The sequence below is a fragment of the Polistes canadensis genome, unplaced genomic scaffold (genome assembly GCF_001313835.1).
Source record: "Polistes canadensis isolate GaletaPanama2010 unplaced genomic scaffold, ASM131383v1 scaffold_1, whole genome shotgun sequence".
Lineage (NCBI taxonomy): Eukaryota > Metazoa > Arthropoda > Insecta > Hymenoptera > Vespidae > Polistes > Polistes canadensis.
In genome coordinates this window covers 1519495-1538301 of record NW_014569548.1, presented here as the reverse complement: position 1 = coordinate 1538301, position 18807 = coordinate 1519495, and the positions used below count along the sequence as shown (strand labels likewise).

The 18807-nt window shown below is 36.1% G+C and overlaps 1 protein-coding gene across 7 annotated transcripts; it reads left to right on the top strand.

Annotated features, from left to right (window-relative positions):
* The first annotated feature begins 466 nt into the window (after positions 1-466).
* Positions 467-18691, top strand: LOC106793768 (protein NDRG3). 7 transcript variants are annotated; one of them, XM_014760964.1, is made up of 10 exons: positions 469-900; positions 3743-4105; positions 5738-5791; positions 10830-11038; positions 11427-11547; positions 12470-12758; positions 13704-13973; positions 14317-14401; positions 16881-16925; positions 18155-18691. In XM_014760964.1, the coding sequence occupies exons 2-10, from the start codon at positions 3891-3893 to the stop codon at positions 18298-18300; spliced, it is 1434 nt and encodes a 477-aa protein (XP_014616450.1). In that variant the 5' UTR covers positions 469-900; positions 3743-3890; the 3' UTR covers positions 18301-18691. The 7 variants fall into 7 exon arrangements, 6 of the variants coding, with proteins under 6 accessions (XP_014616467.1, XP_014616450.1, XP_014616475.1 ...); XM_014760989.1 differs by lacking the exon at positions 18155-18691 and adding an exon at positions 17636-17701; XR_001382462.1 differs by having other exon boundaries at positions 470-900; positions 16881-17001.
* The last annotated feature ends 116 nt before the right edge of the window (positions 18692-18807 follow it).

Sequence of the window (18807 nt, the reverse complement as noted above, 5' to 3'; positions counted from 1 at the left end):
CCGAATTGCATCTAAGTCGTTTATCATATTGTTATGATCGTGTAAACGATATTATGCCTTTCCACGAAAAACTTATCGTTCGATAAGACAAAATCATATAGATGAAACAAATCATTCGATCGTAGATCAAACGAAGATTTGAAACTATGTAAATGATAAAAGTAATGTTAGCATAGAAGAATGTTCATCTTCATGACTTACTTTCGATCGATAAGAAAAGGAACAAAGTTTCCTATAATATCGACGGGAATTTCATGAAACAAACGTCGATACGATCGTCCGAAAGCTCGCTCGATATATTGTTTAGAAATAGAACAAGGAGAAGTTTGGTCTTGAGATCTAAGGTAGGTAGAATATTATCGTATTAGTCAAGAAAATGAGGTTCTCGTATGAATGGGCAGATGTCGAGAGGCGGCTCGTAACCGGTTCGATCCGGTGCATACCGCGCACCAGGAGACGCGCATTTCATTGACCAGTCCATGGTCGAAGCCGTAAGATCAAGCCAATAGTGACCGTGCGGTGCCTACGGGAACACGTTTCGGTTCGTCAGTTTCGTTAGCGGGTACGTTCCCTAATACAGTAGTACGTGGAAACAAAAGGAAAAAAAGAGAAGTAGTACAAAGGGAGTCTCCATCTTTGTTTATTCAGTCGGGTAGTCGTCTAGCTAGGTCGAGTGGAAAGGAAATAACGAAAGAGGAAGAACAAGAAAAAGAAAAAGAAGAAGAAGAAGAAGAAGGGTCTTTCGATTATCATCGTCTCATAGTCGTCATAATCGTCGACTACTTACTTATATTATCCATTTATTTCGATCTTTAACCAATTTTAAGAAGCTAAAGGAAAACTGCAACTCTTCTTCAGCAATACCAGTATTCAGCGGCGAGAATCGCGCAGCAGGACTAGGTGAGTCATCCTCGTCCTCTGTGAGATGGTGGTGGTGGTGGTCTACCTTTTACGATTTCGAAAGTAAAAAAAAAAAAAAAAAAAGAAAGAAAGTCATCTCGAAGCGATCGATCCTCGAATTAACTCTCACCGATATGAGATATACACGATAGATCATAATTTACTTTTTTTATCATGTCAAATATCGCGTGTAACTTTTTGCTTGGTAAGAAAAGAAAAATTTGAAGAATAAAATAATCGTAGGTAGGTCACGATTAGTGCAATACTAGGTCGGTGTTAGGTCGGTACTAGGGCGGTACTAGGTCTCGTAAAGTATAATGAAATAGACGCGCTAGATAACGACGGCGATGACGGGGATGACGACGATGACGATGACGATGCCGTTACATCGCCGTCGGATTATTATTATGACGCCGTCTGACGTCGGTTCTGGTGCTAGTGGCGCTGCCAACCAAAGCCCGAGTCAAGCTAGATCGATCTGTTTCCTGTCCCGTCGAACCGGACTACTACTTTCTTCGATCCTCTCCTATATTATATATGTTTCATTTGTTCTAAATCAAATCGTGTTTAACGCTAAATAAGAATAATAATAATCGATGCGGATCCGTTCAAATAAACCAATTATATTTTTTATTATTATACAAATATTTCTATATTGTCGAAAGATTTGCAATCGCATTGAACGCAAGCGTTTTTATTCCAAATTCTAAACCGGTCATCGGCCGGTCGCGCTCTACGTTTAATAACATTCAAGAAAAATTCTAATTTTTTTGATGAATAAAATAAATAATTTTTGAAAACATTTTATTTAAGATCATTCGTTTGGTAAAATTGCGCTCTCACAGAGCCATCCCGATCGATTTTCTTTGCTCGTGCGTGCGACTCAACAATTTCCTCCGATGACGTCCAACTCTGCGAAAACCGCAGCTGATTTTCCTTAAAAACCTTCCAACAAACTTCTTTTTCCATTCCTAAAGAAATTATTTACACCTATATCTCTTAGGTTAATTGAGATAGATGCACTTCTTGCGATATATACGCTGTTTTATTTTATACTTTTTTATTGATACCGATAAAAAGAGATAAACTCGAACGTCGTACGTTTTTTTTTCCTTCTTTTTTCTTTCTCTTTTTCTCAGAGATTTAGAAGAAAATAGATATTTACTTACTCGTTATGAAAGAAAGATCGAGGCTAGATGTTGGTTGTTCTAGTTATGTCGTCTATTACGTCGACATCGAGACGCCTTCGTGTTCCCTAAAGAGATCGATGAGAAGCATTAAACCGTTTGTTTTTATTCAAGAAGTGCAACCTACTTTTTTTTCTGATTTATTTTTTCCTCCTAAAATTTTCAATTAAGAAAATACTGTAATATGCATATAATTACTTATCGACTAATTGTAAAATCGATTATACGCATATGTTTCTCAAATTCTAATCAATTTTTTATGACTTTCTTTTTATCATGTTTCTCATTTTCTAAATATTTGGTTTCAACAGAACAATAAAATTAGACAAAATTATTAGTAGTATCATTCGTTACAACAGAGGAATATTAAGTAAACCTAATGAACACTATATAGATTTCATCGAAATAAAGTAGGGATCCTAAGACAGTCTTTAGGAATATAATTGATCCTTTATTTTTATCCTTAAATAATCACAAGCCTCTTTCGAATCCTCTCTTTCTGGTACATTATAATTTTTAATTCTGTCGTATCGCTAAACGACAATTCGATTACTTGTTATTATTTTCAACGATTAATAGTATATTAAATAAATTGTCGCGTCAAACGAACGAACGTAATTTTTTCTTTCGTATTTAACTGATAAAAATGTAATAAAATTTTCAATGACGAGACAGGAAGAATGATCGATTTATTTTACGTACTCGAGAACGAGCACTTTGTTCTCCATTCGTTCGAGACCATCATGCGGGAGCCGTTAACTTTGGAAAATGAACCGTTAATATAGACGAAGTAGGCGTAATATTTTATATTTTGGTATCGTAATAAAAGATATTTATAATATACACGATTAAAATAGGTTTGTTTCGATCGAAGAAGATCGAGATGAATAAATCGATCGATTAATTTAAACGCGTTTAACATCTCATCTTTTATTCGCATGCGATCGCTTTTAAATATTTTATGCACGTTATAATCGGTGATTTAATAAAAAAGGAAAATAAAAAAAAAAGAAACAAACAAAACGCGTTTATAAAAAAAGGATCTCGATGCAAATCACATCATCATTGTTTTCGTCTTACAATATTAGCATGTTGTGTATCGTTACATATTATACGCGCGATAGACCTATTTATTACGTATACATAGATATATATATGCATACACGCATAAAGACACACACGTATGAAAGCACGGTGAGAGATATTTTGCAGTCAGCATGCTGCCGCGCATAGTTCTATCTCAATGTGTGTATTATCACAGTCACTATGAGATCAATGAGTCTTTTCTGCATGCTGTCTTTGCACCGTCTCATGCATCTATATATATGTCCCCTACTTTTCTATTTTCTTTTTCGTTCTAGCCTTTGTTGAATTCGTGCTAGAACCTATTTTCGTTGCATCGCGTGTATATATAGCGTCGAAAGAAGACAAATTCTCACAAATCTTAAATTCGTAAATGATTAAAATATATATAACGAATAAACTAAATGATAATTATTTTTGGATGCATCGAGAATAAGTCGAAGCACGATAATGACATTTCCTCCTTATCTTGGTTCTTCTTTCTTTTGTTCCTTTGCCTTCGTTCGTTTGCCTTATTGACGTACGAAATTGGCATATTGGCTTCGCGGGCACGCCTATCTATCGTCAAGCAGCACCAGCAGCAGAGAAGAGAAAAGTTGCCGAGGGGAGGGGAGGGCCAGGAAGCTAATCCTCGACGAAGACGTCGGGAACGAGCAAGCGGCTCATTTTTCGAAGGAGACCCCTTGTCATCGTGGGTGAGGAAACGTGACGAGGAACGCCATGCCGGCAGGTATTGGCGCTTCGTACAGGTCCTTAGGCGACCTGGGCGAAGACGTTTACAAAAGCACGACGATCGTTGACCAGACCCAGAGCACCGGCCAAAGCGTTCTCGAGAGCGTCAAGAAGGCTTTCAGCTTCGCTTCCCCTAAAGTGGAGATCAGGAAAAAGGATCCATTGATCGAGGATCGACGAGAGAGCGTATCGATCGTATCAAGGTAATTTCATGCGAGATTACAGGCCCCAGCCCTGCTTTGGTGGTGCTGGTGCTGGTGGTGGTGGTGGCGGTGGTGGTGGTGGTGGTGACGGGTGTTGGTAATCGGCGAACAGGTGCTAGGAAAAGCCGTCTCACGGAGAATATTTTTTTTTCTTCTTTTCTTTTCTTTGTTCTTCGTGCCTTCTCCTTATCGATCGATTGCTTTCATAAGAAAACAACACTCTCCACTACTAGAGTGTCTCCAAAGTGGTTCGAGGTCAAAGACATCTAAAGGTATCTTGGTTTGTTGGGAAAGGGCTTTGCTTTTTTCTATTATACTCGTCAGTTTTTGACTTGACAGCATAAAGGAATCGATTTCATCCGAATTTTGTATCCTATTCCGAACGAAAACTGCTCGCTCGTCTTTTGAGATATCTTGGAAAAGGTAGATAAATTTATTATCGATCACGACGAGGATAATGTTTGCGTCCAATAATCGAATTTATGGACGCGAACTTCTGGAATTGTTTGATTTATTGGGACGACAAGACGAGGAATCTCGAAAGCAGCCAACCTCGTTCGCGCGATAATCAAATACTCGGGCTAATGCTTAAACTTCGAGCAATGGGACTTTGGCTAAACGGATGGTCGGAGTTTAGGACCGGAAGTTGCTACCGCGACTATTGATCGACCTCAACTAGAAAAGCAGGCCACGAGGTAAGCCGCGCATCACGCGAATCGAACAGAGAAAACACGAAGCTTCTTGTTTTAATATGCTTTAGTCGACACCTAGAACGATGCACGTTTATGCATGGGCCATAATATAAATATTCATATTAATTGTCATTGTGTTCATTTATTGATTTTTTTTTTATTTTTTTACTCAAATTTGTGTAGAGCTTTTAAGGCTTGCTTTCATTGTACTCTCCTTTCTTTTTTAATTTTTTTTTTTTGTAATGTTTCTTATCAGGTGGCTATTTACCTTTGCACGAAGTGTTTGTTATATCGTTATCGTTGTTTTACCATGGTGCAGCACAAATATATTATCCCTTTTCCTTTGTCCTTGCAACGCTCGAGTTGCGTCAGCGCGACTTTTCGTGACGCGCGACGGAAACGAGAAAACACGTTGCGGAACCGGCTCCTCGCTTCGAGGGACTCCAGGTGATCGGCTCGAAAGATCGAGGCGTGGTCGAAGATCTTCACTTCAAGATCAACCTACGACAACGTTATTTTACTCTCGAAACTACAATTTTAATTAGTTTCATTATTAAGTTTCTAATCGGACGTCTCTCAAGTTCCGAATGAGTTTCCATTTTCAGTCACGTTCGTTTCGAACTCGGTCAACGTTGCATTTAACTTTTCATTTCACCCTATTCAACGTCCTTTAACATTTCCTCGTTTCCTAAGTTCCATCGATCGATCTAGTAAATTCATTCGAATTGACATAATAGATCAACGTTCCCATAGTTTCAAGAGTAAAAGTAACGGTATCGTAGAAAGTTTTCGATTATTAGATTGTCCACCCGCTCCCCCTTCCCCATGAAATTTAGTCGATTGTGCTTTGTCATTTGTGTGATCGACGAGACGAAAATTACGTGAGAAAAATCGCTGGGGCCAGGCGTGTGTGATATTATTTGCCGCCATTTTGTTTTAGGGACAGAAACAAGATGCCGACCGCCGCCACCGCCGAGAAAACTGCACTTTTGGGGTAAGTTCACGTGAAAGAGGATCGACGAGAGAATGGATTTGTTCAGCCTTCCTTGTAGTTGTTAAAGTATCCCATATATATTAGGTATATACTTTCTTCTTCTTGCTCTTATTCATTTTTGCTCTTTGGCTTAGTTCGGAGATCATCTAGAATATGAGTAGCTTTAGCTCCGGTTGCCAGTAAGTGTATACATATATATATAATACAAAGTAAGAAAAACAAGAAATTTATCTTCATCTATTTTCGATTTGATTCGATTCTATATTCGTAAGATTCTATAATATATATATGTAATAATATATATTTATAGGGTTAAACAAAAATTTCTTCCAATCGATATAATAATTATAAACTTTAGGTAGCAACGAGATGTCCGTTGTTATAGTTCTTTACAATCTTATCACGAAGCAACTCTAACAAAGTACTTTTGTGTTCTGACTATTCTAATTAAGTCGACAAAGGATGACGTCGAAAATAATACGAAGATTTATTATTATTAAAGCATACTCGTTAACGAGTTACCGATCGATCGGCACGCATTATCTCATAAGACGCATCTTCGTTACCGAGAAATCGTTATATTTCATTTACGGACACGTTTCATCGTTGATACAATTAAAAACAATCCGACAATATCCGATCTTACCATGGTTAGAAACTAATATTTTCTACTATGAAACTCGTTAAGTGTCAATCGTTTTAATTGTTTTGCTCTTAGACCCTTTAAATTCTACGAGTGTGCCTAATATTAAGAACATTCCATTTTCATTGATAAACTCGATACGTCTTCCTTCCATTCGAATGCAGTTCTAACATTCATGAATCGCGGATCAAAGTATACTTGAATGATTTTTAAATTCCACTGTACACATTCGGCATGTTGCCAAAAGATTCGCTTGCGATATCGAACTATCATAAATAATAAAAGTTTAAGTTGATTATTGGACTCATGTTAACGAGACATTTTTTTACTCGTTTCGGTGAATACTACAAGTTCTTAAAATGTTGGAACCTTTTTTTTATTACCTTGAATATTTGACAAAAACAAAGAGATATCGTCACGTTTGGACGTTGTTCGTTCTACTTTCCACCGAAAATTGGTTTAATGGAATTTGGCGAGAAGCCATCATTCCACCTGCAATCGTTGCCACGAGCTTTCTCTTTCTATTTTTCTCCAAAGCTTGATTTATGTTTTTCCACGTTCGACTCGATCGATAGTTACTTCTTTTACGTCAGGTCAAATTTACTATATATCGAAAACATTACGAACGTTTAATCATTCCCCAGAATCGTATAAAAATACATCATTAATAGGAAGAAATCAATATTTTACGAGAGAGAAGAAAAAAAAGGAACAAATTCATATAATGAAAAATGTAAGAAAATAAAATACTTCGGTACCGTCGCAATTGATATTATCGAGGAGACGTCCTTGATCCAGATATCTCTTTATGGACATTATATGTCGTGAGTCGCGTACTACGCGAGTCCAGGATCGTACGAGTCATTTTGTTGAATTAAAACGAAACCTTGAGAAGAACGTGTCATTTAACACTAAACGTATCACGACCGGTCGAGAAAATGACTTGTTTTAAATTATTCATTAAAATTCTTTATTGAATATTATTGCTGTATCTTTATTTAACTTAATAACAATTATATTATAATTATAAATATCATTTTAATTGTTACTTAAGTCAACAACGAATTGGTTGTTATCCGCATTTAATTGTAAAAAAAAATATAACTTTTGTGAAATACCGGTCATTCGATCGATTACGGTAGAAATAGGGGCAACATAAATTGTCGATTGGTTCAATGTTAAATATATTGCGACAAATAGAAGAAAAGGAGAACTGCTGACTGATGACGGAGGTAACGAAAGCTTCGAATTTATTCTTAAAAGTACGATGCAATTATAATCGTTCTTATATTATAAATTCGAATGATTTCTCTTTCTCTCCTCCCTCTCTTCCTCTTCTTCCATCTAGCTTATTTTCGTATCTTTTGTATTCCTTGAAACATTCGCTCTTGGTGACCTTGGTTAAAAGTTGCATTTGCTTGATGCATCGTCTTTATTCGATTGCCGCGTTCGAAAGAAAAAAAAAAAAAAGAAAGGAAAGAAAATTCAATGAAACTGTCGCGATTGGAATGTAGTATGGCTTTTCTTGAACGAACTATACATACGTGTGTACGTATGTATTTATAATATATATGTAGTACATCCTTTGTGTTTTATGCATGCGTGCATGAACTATTTCTTCGTTCCTCTTGCTCCCTCTCTCTCTTGATCTTACTTATTTCGGAGAAAAATACGAGCTACCGATAAAACAGGATGTAAATCGATCCCCTTCTTCGTAACGTCGTTTTACTTTTGCGACTTTACGTCGTCGGTGGTATAATAAGACCACAAAAAATCAAGTCCGGTTAATCGATCGATAAAAAGGATACCAAAGGGATATCAAATTACGGAATATCGTGTGTTTCCATAGCCACCCATCTGTTTCTTGTGGTTTATAATCTTCCCAATCCTTTTCTTATCTTTTTTTTAATACTTTCAAATTTAAAGTGTCAGAAGAAGCAGGAAAAAAGAAGAACAAATAATAGTAATTTCATGTAGCAGGACAGTTGATATCTTGTACGTCGTCATTTACATGTTATCATCGACGTTCTAAAGTTGGTAGGTGGAATACAAACCGGATTTAACTTTGACCGGAAATGAGAGTCTGACGTGTCCGAGATACGGAAAAGTACTTACGCATGTACCCCGTTTGATAGTGCTTGGAATGCTAACGAACTTGATTACTTTGTTCTTCATCTTTTCTCGCTGATACCAAGAGCACACGGGAAGAATAATAAAAATATAAATTACTTTATAATTTCTATATGTTAACTAATGAAAGTGTTAATCGACAATTGTACTTTATTCAATCACGTGATTGCAAGTAATAAATTTGCAATAGGATTTTCAAAAAATAAAAAATCGAAAGCTCTAATAGTTTACTTTTGAATATTAACTCGTAGAATTTTTCTATTCGAGCTTCGCGTTCCAGATTAGAATTTCCGTGTTCGTAAGTAGACACAATGCAGTTCTCTTTATGGAAATATCGATTTGCGGGTTGTAGTAACCACAACGCGATATCTGCGTTTCCTTTGCTTCGTCTGTTTCAATCTTTCAATAAGAAGCTAACAATTTCAAGTAATCTATGCAACTTAAATATATAACTTTGTAATAAAAGAACCCAAGTACATTTATACGACAAACTTCAATTAAAATGTTAACTGATTAATAACCCTGACGCAAAAGATAATCGACGATTAAAAAAACTATTCGCTACAACGCAACAAAATACAATTGAAACTCGTGTACGATAAGGTTAAAAAAATAATTTACACTTAAGCGTTTAATCAGACGAGATATTTAATAAAGTAGACAGCAAAGAGAGCAAATGTTTCTCCTGTGAGACATAAAAGAGAATAGACGACGTGTTCTTCCTTGCGAGCTTTGTCTGTTCAGTTCATATAAAGGGTTAAAAAAGGACAATGTTACAACATAATAGACCTTTGGAACGATTTGTTCACTTTTACGAGAACACCGTATTTTCTCTCCTGCTACATGACTATCCTTATCCTTTGATATTTTCCTTCAACACACAGAAGGTATTTTTTTGTTTGTTTATTTTACTCTCTCGTATTTCCGACGAGAAAAGAATTTTCGTGGTTGAACGTTCGTACCTTCAATGTGTTACTCGACATTTGTTTAATTAATTACATCGAGGTTAAGCGACGAAAAAGAGCGATTTCAAAAACACTAAATAAAATTTTTACAAATGTTGCCAATTATCAAATGTTCGAATTTTTTCATCGATAGAATCAATTCTAAAATAAATTAGATATTAATTATTGCAGACGAAGCTAAGAATCTCGTCTGTAATTATATACTCGTTTTGAAAATAATTGTTCAAATGCGTTTTGTTTGAAGTTACTTCGCCCAACTGGGCGTGGTCTTTGATCGATACCATAAAAAGATCAGACGAAACGTTTTATCTAGAATAGACACACTCGAACTTCTATATTATACGAATATTACGCGTCAACTTGGTTTTTTCTATAGTAAAAAATGTGTTCTCATTCATGTATGCACATAGTAGATAGAGACTTTGGAAAAGCTTTTAATTCTGACTCAGTTCGTTTTATTTCTATACCTTTTGTTTCATAATACGATCCAGTAAAAATTGTGACCAAATTAAAACGGGGAAAATGTGAATGCCAAAAAAAAAAAGAAAATCTATATAAAAAGGAACCCCTTCTCGACGAGAAACTACTCGTTATACAACGAGGCCAGTAATTCAACGAGTAATAATTTTGCTGGGTACATACTGCGTGCGTCAATTGCACACGCGCGGTTTCGTTTAAGTGCACTTTCATGGTGCACGGTTAGAATCTTGTGAACTCTACTTGAAAATTTTATAAGGGCTTACGAATTAAAGTATCTCCAGCCAAATCTAATGGGTGAATATATCTACTAACGGTTAAAAAAACAATCGGAAAGTACGAATACCATTTTTTCCAACGTATGCTATCTTATCTCTTTGATAGTTCCATCTTTACACATAGAGGAATGAGAAAGTTCGTTTGTGTTTGCGTTATAATATGCGGAATTATGCACAAGGGGTATGCATATAATATCGATTATCTAAAATACGCTTTTCGCAGCGTACTTCACTGCAAAGCGTTTCGATAAAATAATTATGACATTAATACACATTAATATATCAAAAAAAAAAAAGGGGAAGCGAGACTTCTTTATTCTTTTTTAAACTGCGAAGTTATATTCTAGAGAAAGAAATAACATTTAATCTTCTTTTCTTTTCCTTCTCGAGGAGAGAATAGAAAAATTTAATTAAAGAAAAAACCTCCGGATTACGAGCGTAAAAAATATTCTTTGTTTTCTCTGTAAAAGGGTGTAGATTCAACGAAAAAAATAATTCATTTATCGAAACTTTAATAATCAAGAGAGTTTTTTTCCCATGCTTAGCACGATGCCTTCGTGCATGCGAGATAGTATGGACGATATCGAGCTGAAGAATATTCAGTTACAATTTCCGGCCCTGAGGTATTTGTCGAGAGACGATAGTTCTGTACGAGAGGAAAGAGTAGAACTGGACAAAGGTAGTCTGCTAGTTGCCGTACAAGGAAACCAGGCGAAACCAGCGATCCTTACTTATCACGATTTAGGCCTTAATTGTGAGTATCAACCAAAATTGTACATTTTAAAAGGTTAAGTCACTTAAGTTCGAAAATAACAATAAGAAATGAAGGCATCTTGCAAGAGAATCAATATTTTGACCGTCTTCTGACGAAACACATGCATATATGCAAGTTCGCGTGTGATAGATCACGATCTACCTAGCAACTTTCCAAGGACTAACTTTTCAAGTTTGTAGCATAAACGATTTTGACGAAACAATTGTTCTTGAAAATAATGTGCTTTTCTAATCGCTAATTTAATTATTTTTCTTTTTACAACCAACCCAATTAGAGAATTAATATTTTAATTGTAATGAAAATGAATGGGAATAAAATTGCTGGATAAAATGTTGTATCGTATTAATATAAAATTTCGTTGTTTTAGATATCTCGAGCTTCCAGGCGTTCTTCAATTACATCGACATGCGTGTTCTCCTTGAAAATTTTTGCGTTTATCACGTCAATGCCCCTGGCCAAGAAGAAAATGCCCCGGCGCTTCCGGAGGAGTGAGTATACGTATATATATATAGACAAGCATAGCTACTATCATAATGAAAAACCCGTTTGGTTAAAGAAACTCGCAACTACTCTACGTCGTCTACGTAGAATAAAAAGCAATATTCTTGGTACGTTTCGCGGATACATCCACTACGTACACACCGAAAACTACAAAGTCTCTTGTCGGTGCTAACGAGGTCACTAATTAAAAACGGATTATCGTATACACGATTCGAGATGGAAAATACCTCTGGTTGATGTTTATACATATGCCTACATATTTCATATTCTACTTGGCAACACGACCCTTGTAATAGTTGTGAATAGTTTAAATGGTATCACTGGGAGGGAAATTAATTAACGCAAAAATCAATGAACCCATCAACGTTCTAATTAATCGAAGCCCCGAAGTACGAAGCCTGCTTTCGTTCCGTTTTCCATCAAAGTTGTTTGCAATGTTCTTTAGATTCTTTCAGTTTCTTTAGGTTATAAGGATTCAATAATTGTTATTGGAAATATAAAGCTGGAAAGAAACATTATTATTTCTTTGGGATATCTATTTATATCTATTGAATGAGAAAATGATTGCGTGTTGCGTGAATCGTAACAATAATATAGTGAATGAACGAACATATGTCATAATTTCATCGGACAAATTGAGATAGAAAATGATATAACGAGTAATGCTGTGCTAGCAGTAATTTTAACTATTACTACGTTCTGCGCATTCTCATTCGCGTGCCAAGTTCAACGAGAACGTATAGAATGATTTAATTGTATTAGTTTTCTTTGAAATCTTTCATTATATAGTATAAAGTTAAGAGATTTTTCATTTCAGAGACAATAAATTTTCATCAATGACGTAATTTCTAATACTAGTTAACAATTTATTAAATAAATGATCTAAACATTTATCTTTTTTCTCTATAGTTACATTTATCCGTCCATGGAGGAGTTAGCAGAACAGCTGCTTTTCGTTCTTGGTCATTTCGGCTTAAGATCTGTCATTGGTTTTGGAGTTGGTGCGGGTGCCAATATATTGGCTAGATTTGCACTTGCACATCCAGAAAAAGTCAATKCACTTTGCCTGATCAATTGCGTATCTACGCAAGCAGGATGGATCGAATGGGGTTACCAGAAGCTCAACGTTCGTCATCTGAGGTCACAAGGAATGACGCAAAGCGTCCTTGATTATCTGATGTGGCATCATTTTGGCAGGGTAAGATGTGTTCAACGTAATACAAATTGAATTACATTATGTCAGAACTAAAGATTTTATCGAACAATTTTTCTCTACACATATCGGATTGATACATGAATAAGTTTTAATCAAAAGTTGACTATTACAATTTGTCAATTACCGAATAATTAACTAATAAGGATTACAATTAGTATATACGCATACATCAATCCAATAATTATTGCTAAGAAAACGAACTGTATAAATACTCTTAGTAGGTAATCTCGTTAAAAATAACTCGTTCGCAATGCAAGAGGTATATTTGTCGTAACAGCGTGGTCATTTATAGCGAAACTTCTCCATGAAAGATTTATTCGATAGACACGCGTACCATTTGAGTAAACTGAAACGCTCGATGCTCCATCGAGTCGATCAAGCGGACGAGGTTCGGGTGAAAGCGTACAAAGAATTATAGACGACAAAGCTTCGAGCTCTCCTTCAACGGCATTCGCCCGTGAACGCATCTATGCGAGGCGAGAAAATTGGATTAGCGCGTCAGCGGCAATTTCACCGCCCTTATTATGCAACACGTAGCTTCTTAATAGGTTTACCGGGTATAACGTAGAGTGCAGAGATATATTTAGTGAACAAGAAAAAGAACAAGAAAAATATTATCATGTAGGCTGTGCACATAATCGAAGAGAAACTCAGAAACTCATTTTGACGATGATCATTAAGTCAAATTCGAAAGTTACTTCGATGGGAGTCCTTTTTACCAAAGATTTCTCCTCTACAGTCGTACCGTTACATTTTTTACTTACTCTTAATGACGGTTTCTCCATTCTCTCTTTCAACTTAACTTTTTTACTTTACCTTATGGAACGAAAAAAAGAACGAACAGTTCCACAAAATGTTCTGTTCTGGGGGGAGAGGGATCCAATGATTGAAAAATTTATAATTGAATTTTGTTTCTTTTCCTTTCAGGGTACGGAAGAAAGAAACCACGATCTCGTTCAAGTGTACAAGAATTATTTCGAACATCGCGTTAATCCAATAAACCTGGCATTGTTCATCGACAGTTATCTGCGACGTACTGATTTGAACATCACCAGAGAACTGGATCCTACTCGCAAGAAGGAAGGTCTTACGCTTAGCGTACCAGTCATGAACATCACTGGTGCTCTGAGTCCGCACGTGGACGATACGGTTACGTTAAATGGACGGTTAGATCCAACGAACAGCACCTGGATGAAGGTGAGAATTGTAGCCGCAACGCATCGAATAATCGGCTTTCCGGCTTTCGAATCTGGAGCAAGTGCCTATCCGAGGCTAGCCGAATTCCAGCACTTCGGTCTCTTTCTCCAGTGTAGCACATACCGTTAAGCGAAATCCATTTAAACCGCAAGCTCGTCGTAACCTGTAGTGGTGGTTTTCTTCGTATGTACATACCTAATGTACACACATCTTGTTTGTTTCTCATTAGAGTCGATTCGTATCGATCGCGACGGCCAATACAAGCTCGATTTTTCTTTCCCTTCTGATTTATTTTCTGACAATTTTTCATTCGAACAAATGATTACTACGTACAATTTTTCAGATCTCCGATTGCGGTATGGTCCTCGAGGAACAACCGGGCAAAGTAAGCGAGGCCTTTCGACTGTTTCTTCAAGGCGAAGGATATGGTAAGTGAGTGCCGTTGCGAAAAACAAGTTAGAATTAATATTAACAAGAATATCAATCGGTAATCCTCATCGATCTTCATCCATTCGACCGTACTACCGCACACGCGCAGGCATACTTCATAGGTGAATTGCACGTGACCGTCTGGTAGCGGGGAAAATATTTGCCTGTTACCTGCATTTTACTGCCCCCGAGAACAGAACGCGGAGACACACACTCGCAAAAGGATCGGGAAACTTCCGAGGACTCCCTTTTTTTTCAAGGCGCACTCAAAAATATCGATCGGGAGTTTCTGTAAATAGTTCGTACAAACAACACATACATATGTATATGTATATGTATAATCGTATACGCCCATACGGCATCAATCGAATTCTTTCTTATTATTTTCTTTTTTGATTTTCTTGTTATTTTGTATACACCAGATGGTCCCGTATATGCTTCAACAAATACCTATTCGGAAATATGTATTCTCAAGAGAGGGAAGTTAGTTCGTGAATATTCGTAGTCCTAAGTTTGTGCCCCCTATCGATCGGTATAGATCGCATCGTATCGTTATTATTAGTAACATTTGGCCTAAAGAGAGTAGTGTTGTACTATAGATACGTAGTAAATCCTATTTACGATATCGATCATTAATAATTATCCTTTACTGACGCGTTTTTTCGTACAATTCAAGGATCGTTGACAAACGAACTTACGCTTTTATAATGTACGAATATTGTATGCTTATACGTTTTCCTTTTCTTTTTTTTTCTTCTTTTTTAATTTTGTCCAAGTAGATGCCAAAAATAGAAAATATAAAATAATTCCGCTAAGAGCATCCAGCTCTCGTTAGAGTCTTTAAGATTTCTCAAGGTTCAAAAGAAGATTTCCTTGGGAGAACTTTGAAAGCGTAAAGTTCGACGACGATCTGTTCTTGGATTAGTAGAATTTTGATTCACCATTTGAATACTTGCTTTTGCAAGTGCAGAAAAAAAAAGAAAAAAAAAAAACGCAAGATTCGCGTGTAAGAATTAAATCCGTAATAAGGAAAATTTGTGAAAACTAGCAACGTTCCAATTTCTTCTTCCGTTTTTTGGCTTTTTGATCGCAGAAACACTGAGCACCTATCACAAAACACATCGCAGCTTTTTTTATCTCGGTCGGTTAATACCGACAAACGACACATGTTTTTTCCTATTTACGTCATAATTGAAAAACATTTTTCTTTTTTCATAATGATACCATTAGTTCTTTCTAATCATATTTAAATGGATAGCGTACGCGTAAAACAAACAAATAGAAATGATTCGAGTTTGATTATGATCGATTATGCAATATTGGAAAATCTGCGAATGCGCTATCCAATAACGCCCAAGCTGTTGTTAATGCTAATCTCGATTGATTATCTCTGTCATCGTCCTCATCGCCATCATTGTCATGATCGTCATCGTCGTTAATTATTGTTGTTGTTACGATTTTCGCTATTATAAATCGCCTAGAGGTTTCATGTTGTACCAATGACGGGATGTCCATCGCGCTTGGATCTTCGTGTTTTATGAAATATTAAGCATGGCAATTTCGCGGCTAATTGGGAAAATTAGAAAAAGCTTATGTGGATGCCTTTATCGTTTGTCAAAATAATCGAATAAAATCGTTCGGTCAACGTACTTGATATCGCATGATTTTCAAGGAAATACCAAGATCCAACTAGATCCTTGATCATGTACTCTGTCCCGGTTAATCACCGGCTCGACTTGATAAATAAAAGAGTATTTAAAAAGGAAAGATTCAAGTGAATTCGTTTTTGCGTCTCTCACCACCATTATCATTTTGTTTTCTGTGAGGTTCTTTAGAAAGGAATAATAAAAATAAAAATAAAAAAAAAAAAAGAATAAAAAAAAAATATATATATATAAAATAAAATAAAGAAAAGAGAAACGAAAGGCAAATGAAAAAAGTACTTGTTCACCGACTTGCGCCTTTATTTCCCACGCGTCTCGGATCGATCGAGGGGTACGTATTTATTATATTAGATCTCTAAGCAGAATAGATGATAGATTAGTTTTTGCTTTTTCGCTTAATTTTCTTCTCTTTTATTTTCGCTAAGATCGCGATAGCTCTGTATGCGCCTTGAGTAGAAACACTTTTAGTAAAAATAGTACAATGTTTTTCTGAACAAATATATATATATATTGAAATTTAGGTAGAAAATTAAATACGCATTTCTTCGTCGTGGCTCGTGTCCATCTTTTAACATATTACGATCCGTTTATTTGTTAAATATTTCATACACGTATATATAGACACGAGCCAAACGAAGAATCTAGCTTGCTCCGCTTTTGCGTGCCCTGATACACGAACGTTTATTTGTTCTTGTATCGGTCTACATTTGAAAAGAAGTAAATTTTTCGAAATTTACTTCATGCTCGTAATAGCTTTTTAATGACTAATTATTATTTAGACGTTTAAACAAGTTTGTTCTCTTATGCCTTTTAGCGGTGAGATCCTCGCGGAAGCCCATGACGCCGACAACACCCGAAGGTAATTGTAATTAGGAATTGAAGGCCGCAAGGAGTCGAGTGCGCAGTTGGTCAATTAGGCCACATCTATGTGTTAAGTAAGTCGGAATTTCAACTTTTATCGGAACGTATAATAAACAAAAGGAAAAGAGATTAATTGGCGATTATTATATTTTCGATAACGAATTTGGGAACCTGGGCTGCGTTTGACGGGAGAGAATCGGTGAAAGATCTAAACTAACTACCAACTTCCCTTTGAGTATCACGCTACTACTTTTTACGATAGCCTTTATATAATTACCTTTTCTTATAAAACTTATTACGATTTTGTCAAACTCGACATTCCTTCTCCGTCCTGTAATAATATACATACGTTAATCTATTCTACTTTATCGCCATAAATGTTGGGATTATTACTCGCGAGCGAATTCGCGAGGAACAAAGAAAACTATTTTTGAATTATTTTTATGTGTGTGTGATTTTTAAAACCATAAGAAAATGTTGAAGTAATTATAAACAATGTGTGTAGAGAAAATGAACTTCTATTTACCGAATTCGCTTGTTCGATCGGAACATTTATCGATAGTCGATAAGAAAGAGAATTTCTTACCGATGATCGATAAATCCAAATTCTATACAATCGAGTTACGTCACAAAAAGTGGCAGCAATCGACCTTTTGCGCTATCTTCTCGTGCAGGTGATTTGTAAATTAGAATTTTTATGTTGTGCAGAGAAAAAGCGTCTCTTGTTGTAGCGGCACATACCGATGGTAGGACCTCGGAATAATCTTAATCTCTGAAAGAAAGAACACCGCATCTGGGTAGTAGAATATTTCCATTTGTGCAAAATCACATTGTGTCCTGCTGTACGCGCACACACAAATACACACACAAACACACATCCACAGTACATACATACAAGCACACGCCCACGCAATACAAAATACAGATACTCGTAAACGCGAAAAATGCAACACTATATACATACAATCACCAAGGATACATTCAACTCTCTACTTTTACATTGCATGCGTGCTTGCCACTTTGATTTTTTTCCTTTTTGTTCTTTGATCGATAATTATTTCTTACGCGTATATCTCTTATGTATTCGAACAAGGAAAGAGAACGCGCGAGTCATGGCTGATCGGATTACTAAAAGCAGTGTTCTCATGAGGAGCAACCAAAAAAAATAAAGTATCAACGTAATGATAAAGATGATTTAAAAAATTTCCATTGATTTTTCTATTTCAGTGGCCCCACTTTCGCCATTGAAGATGGCCGACTATAGATTGGCTTCTCTGGAAGGACTGAATCATGTTTGCAGCAAGAAAATCGATTGGCCTACAGCGACTATACACATCACCGAGAATCCTATATCGGAAGCGGTTGTTTGTTAAATGTTTCTCGATGAATCTCAACCACCACCCCTATTGAATTTTTTTTCATTATAAGACTTACCTAATCGGCGATAGATCAGACGACACGACGACTATAGATAATTTCAAGGTTTCGTCGGAGCAACGATCGTCGTAACATTCGTTTTAATTTACCTTCGAGCCGATATCGCATATATTTTTAACTCTCTTCGGCTGCGATTTCAGTTCAGTTACATTTTATTATTACTCTTTCCTTTGCTTTCGCTTTTATATTCTTACCTTCTTGATTTTTTCTAAATTATTATCTTATATTAGGAAAATTACTTGATATAACTGTGATGCGAAACTGCGTTGTTTAACAAAATAAAGAAAGACGCAAAACAGATAAAATAAAGAGAAAGAAAAAGAAAGAGAAAGAGAGAGAGAGAGTGAGAAAGAGAGAGAGAGAGAAAGAGAGAGAGAGAGAGAGAGAGAAAGAGAGAGAGAGAGAGAGAGAGAGAGAGGGAGAGAAATATTTATTACGAGTCA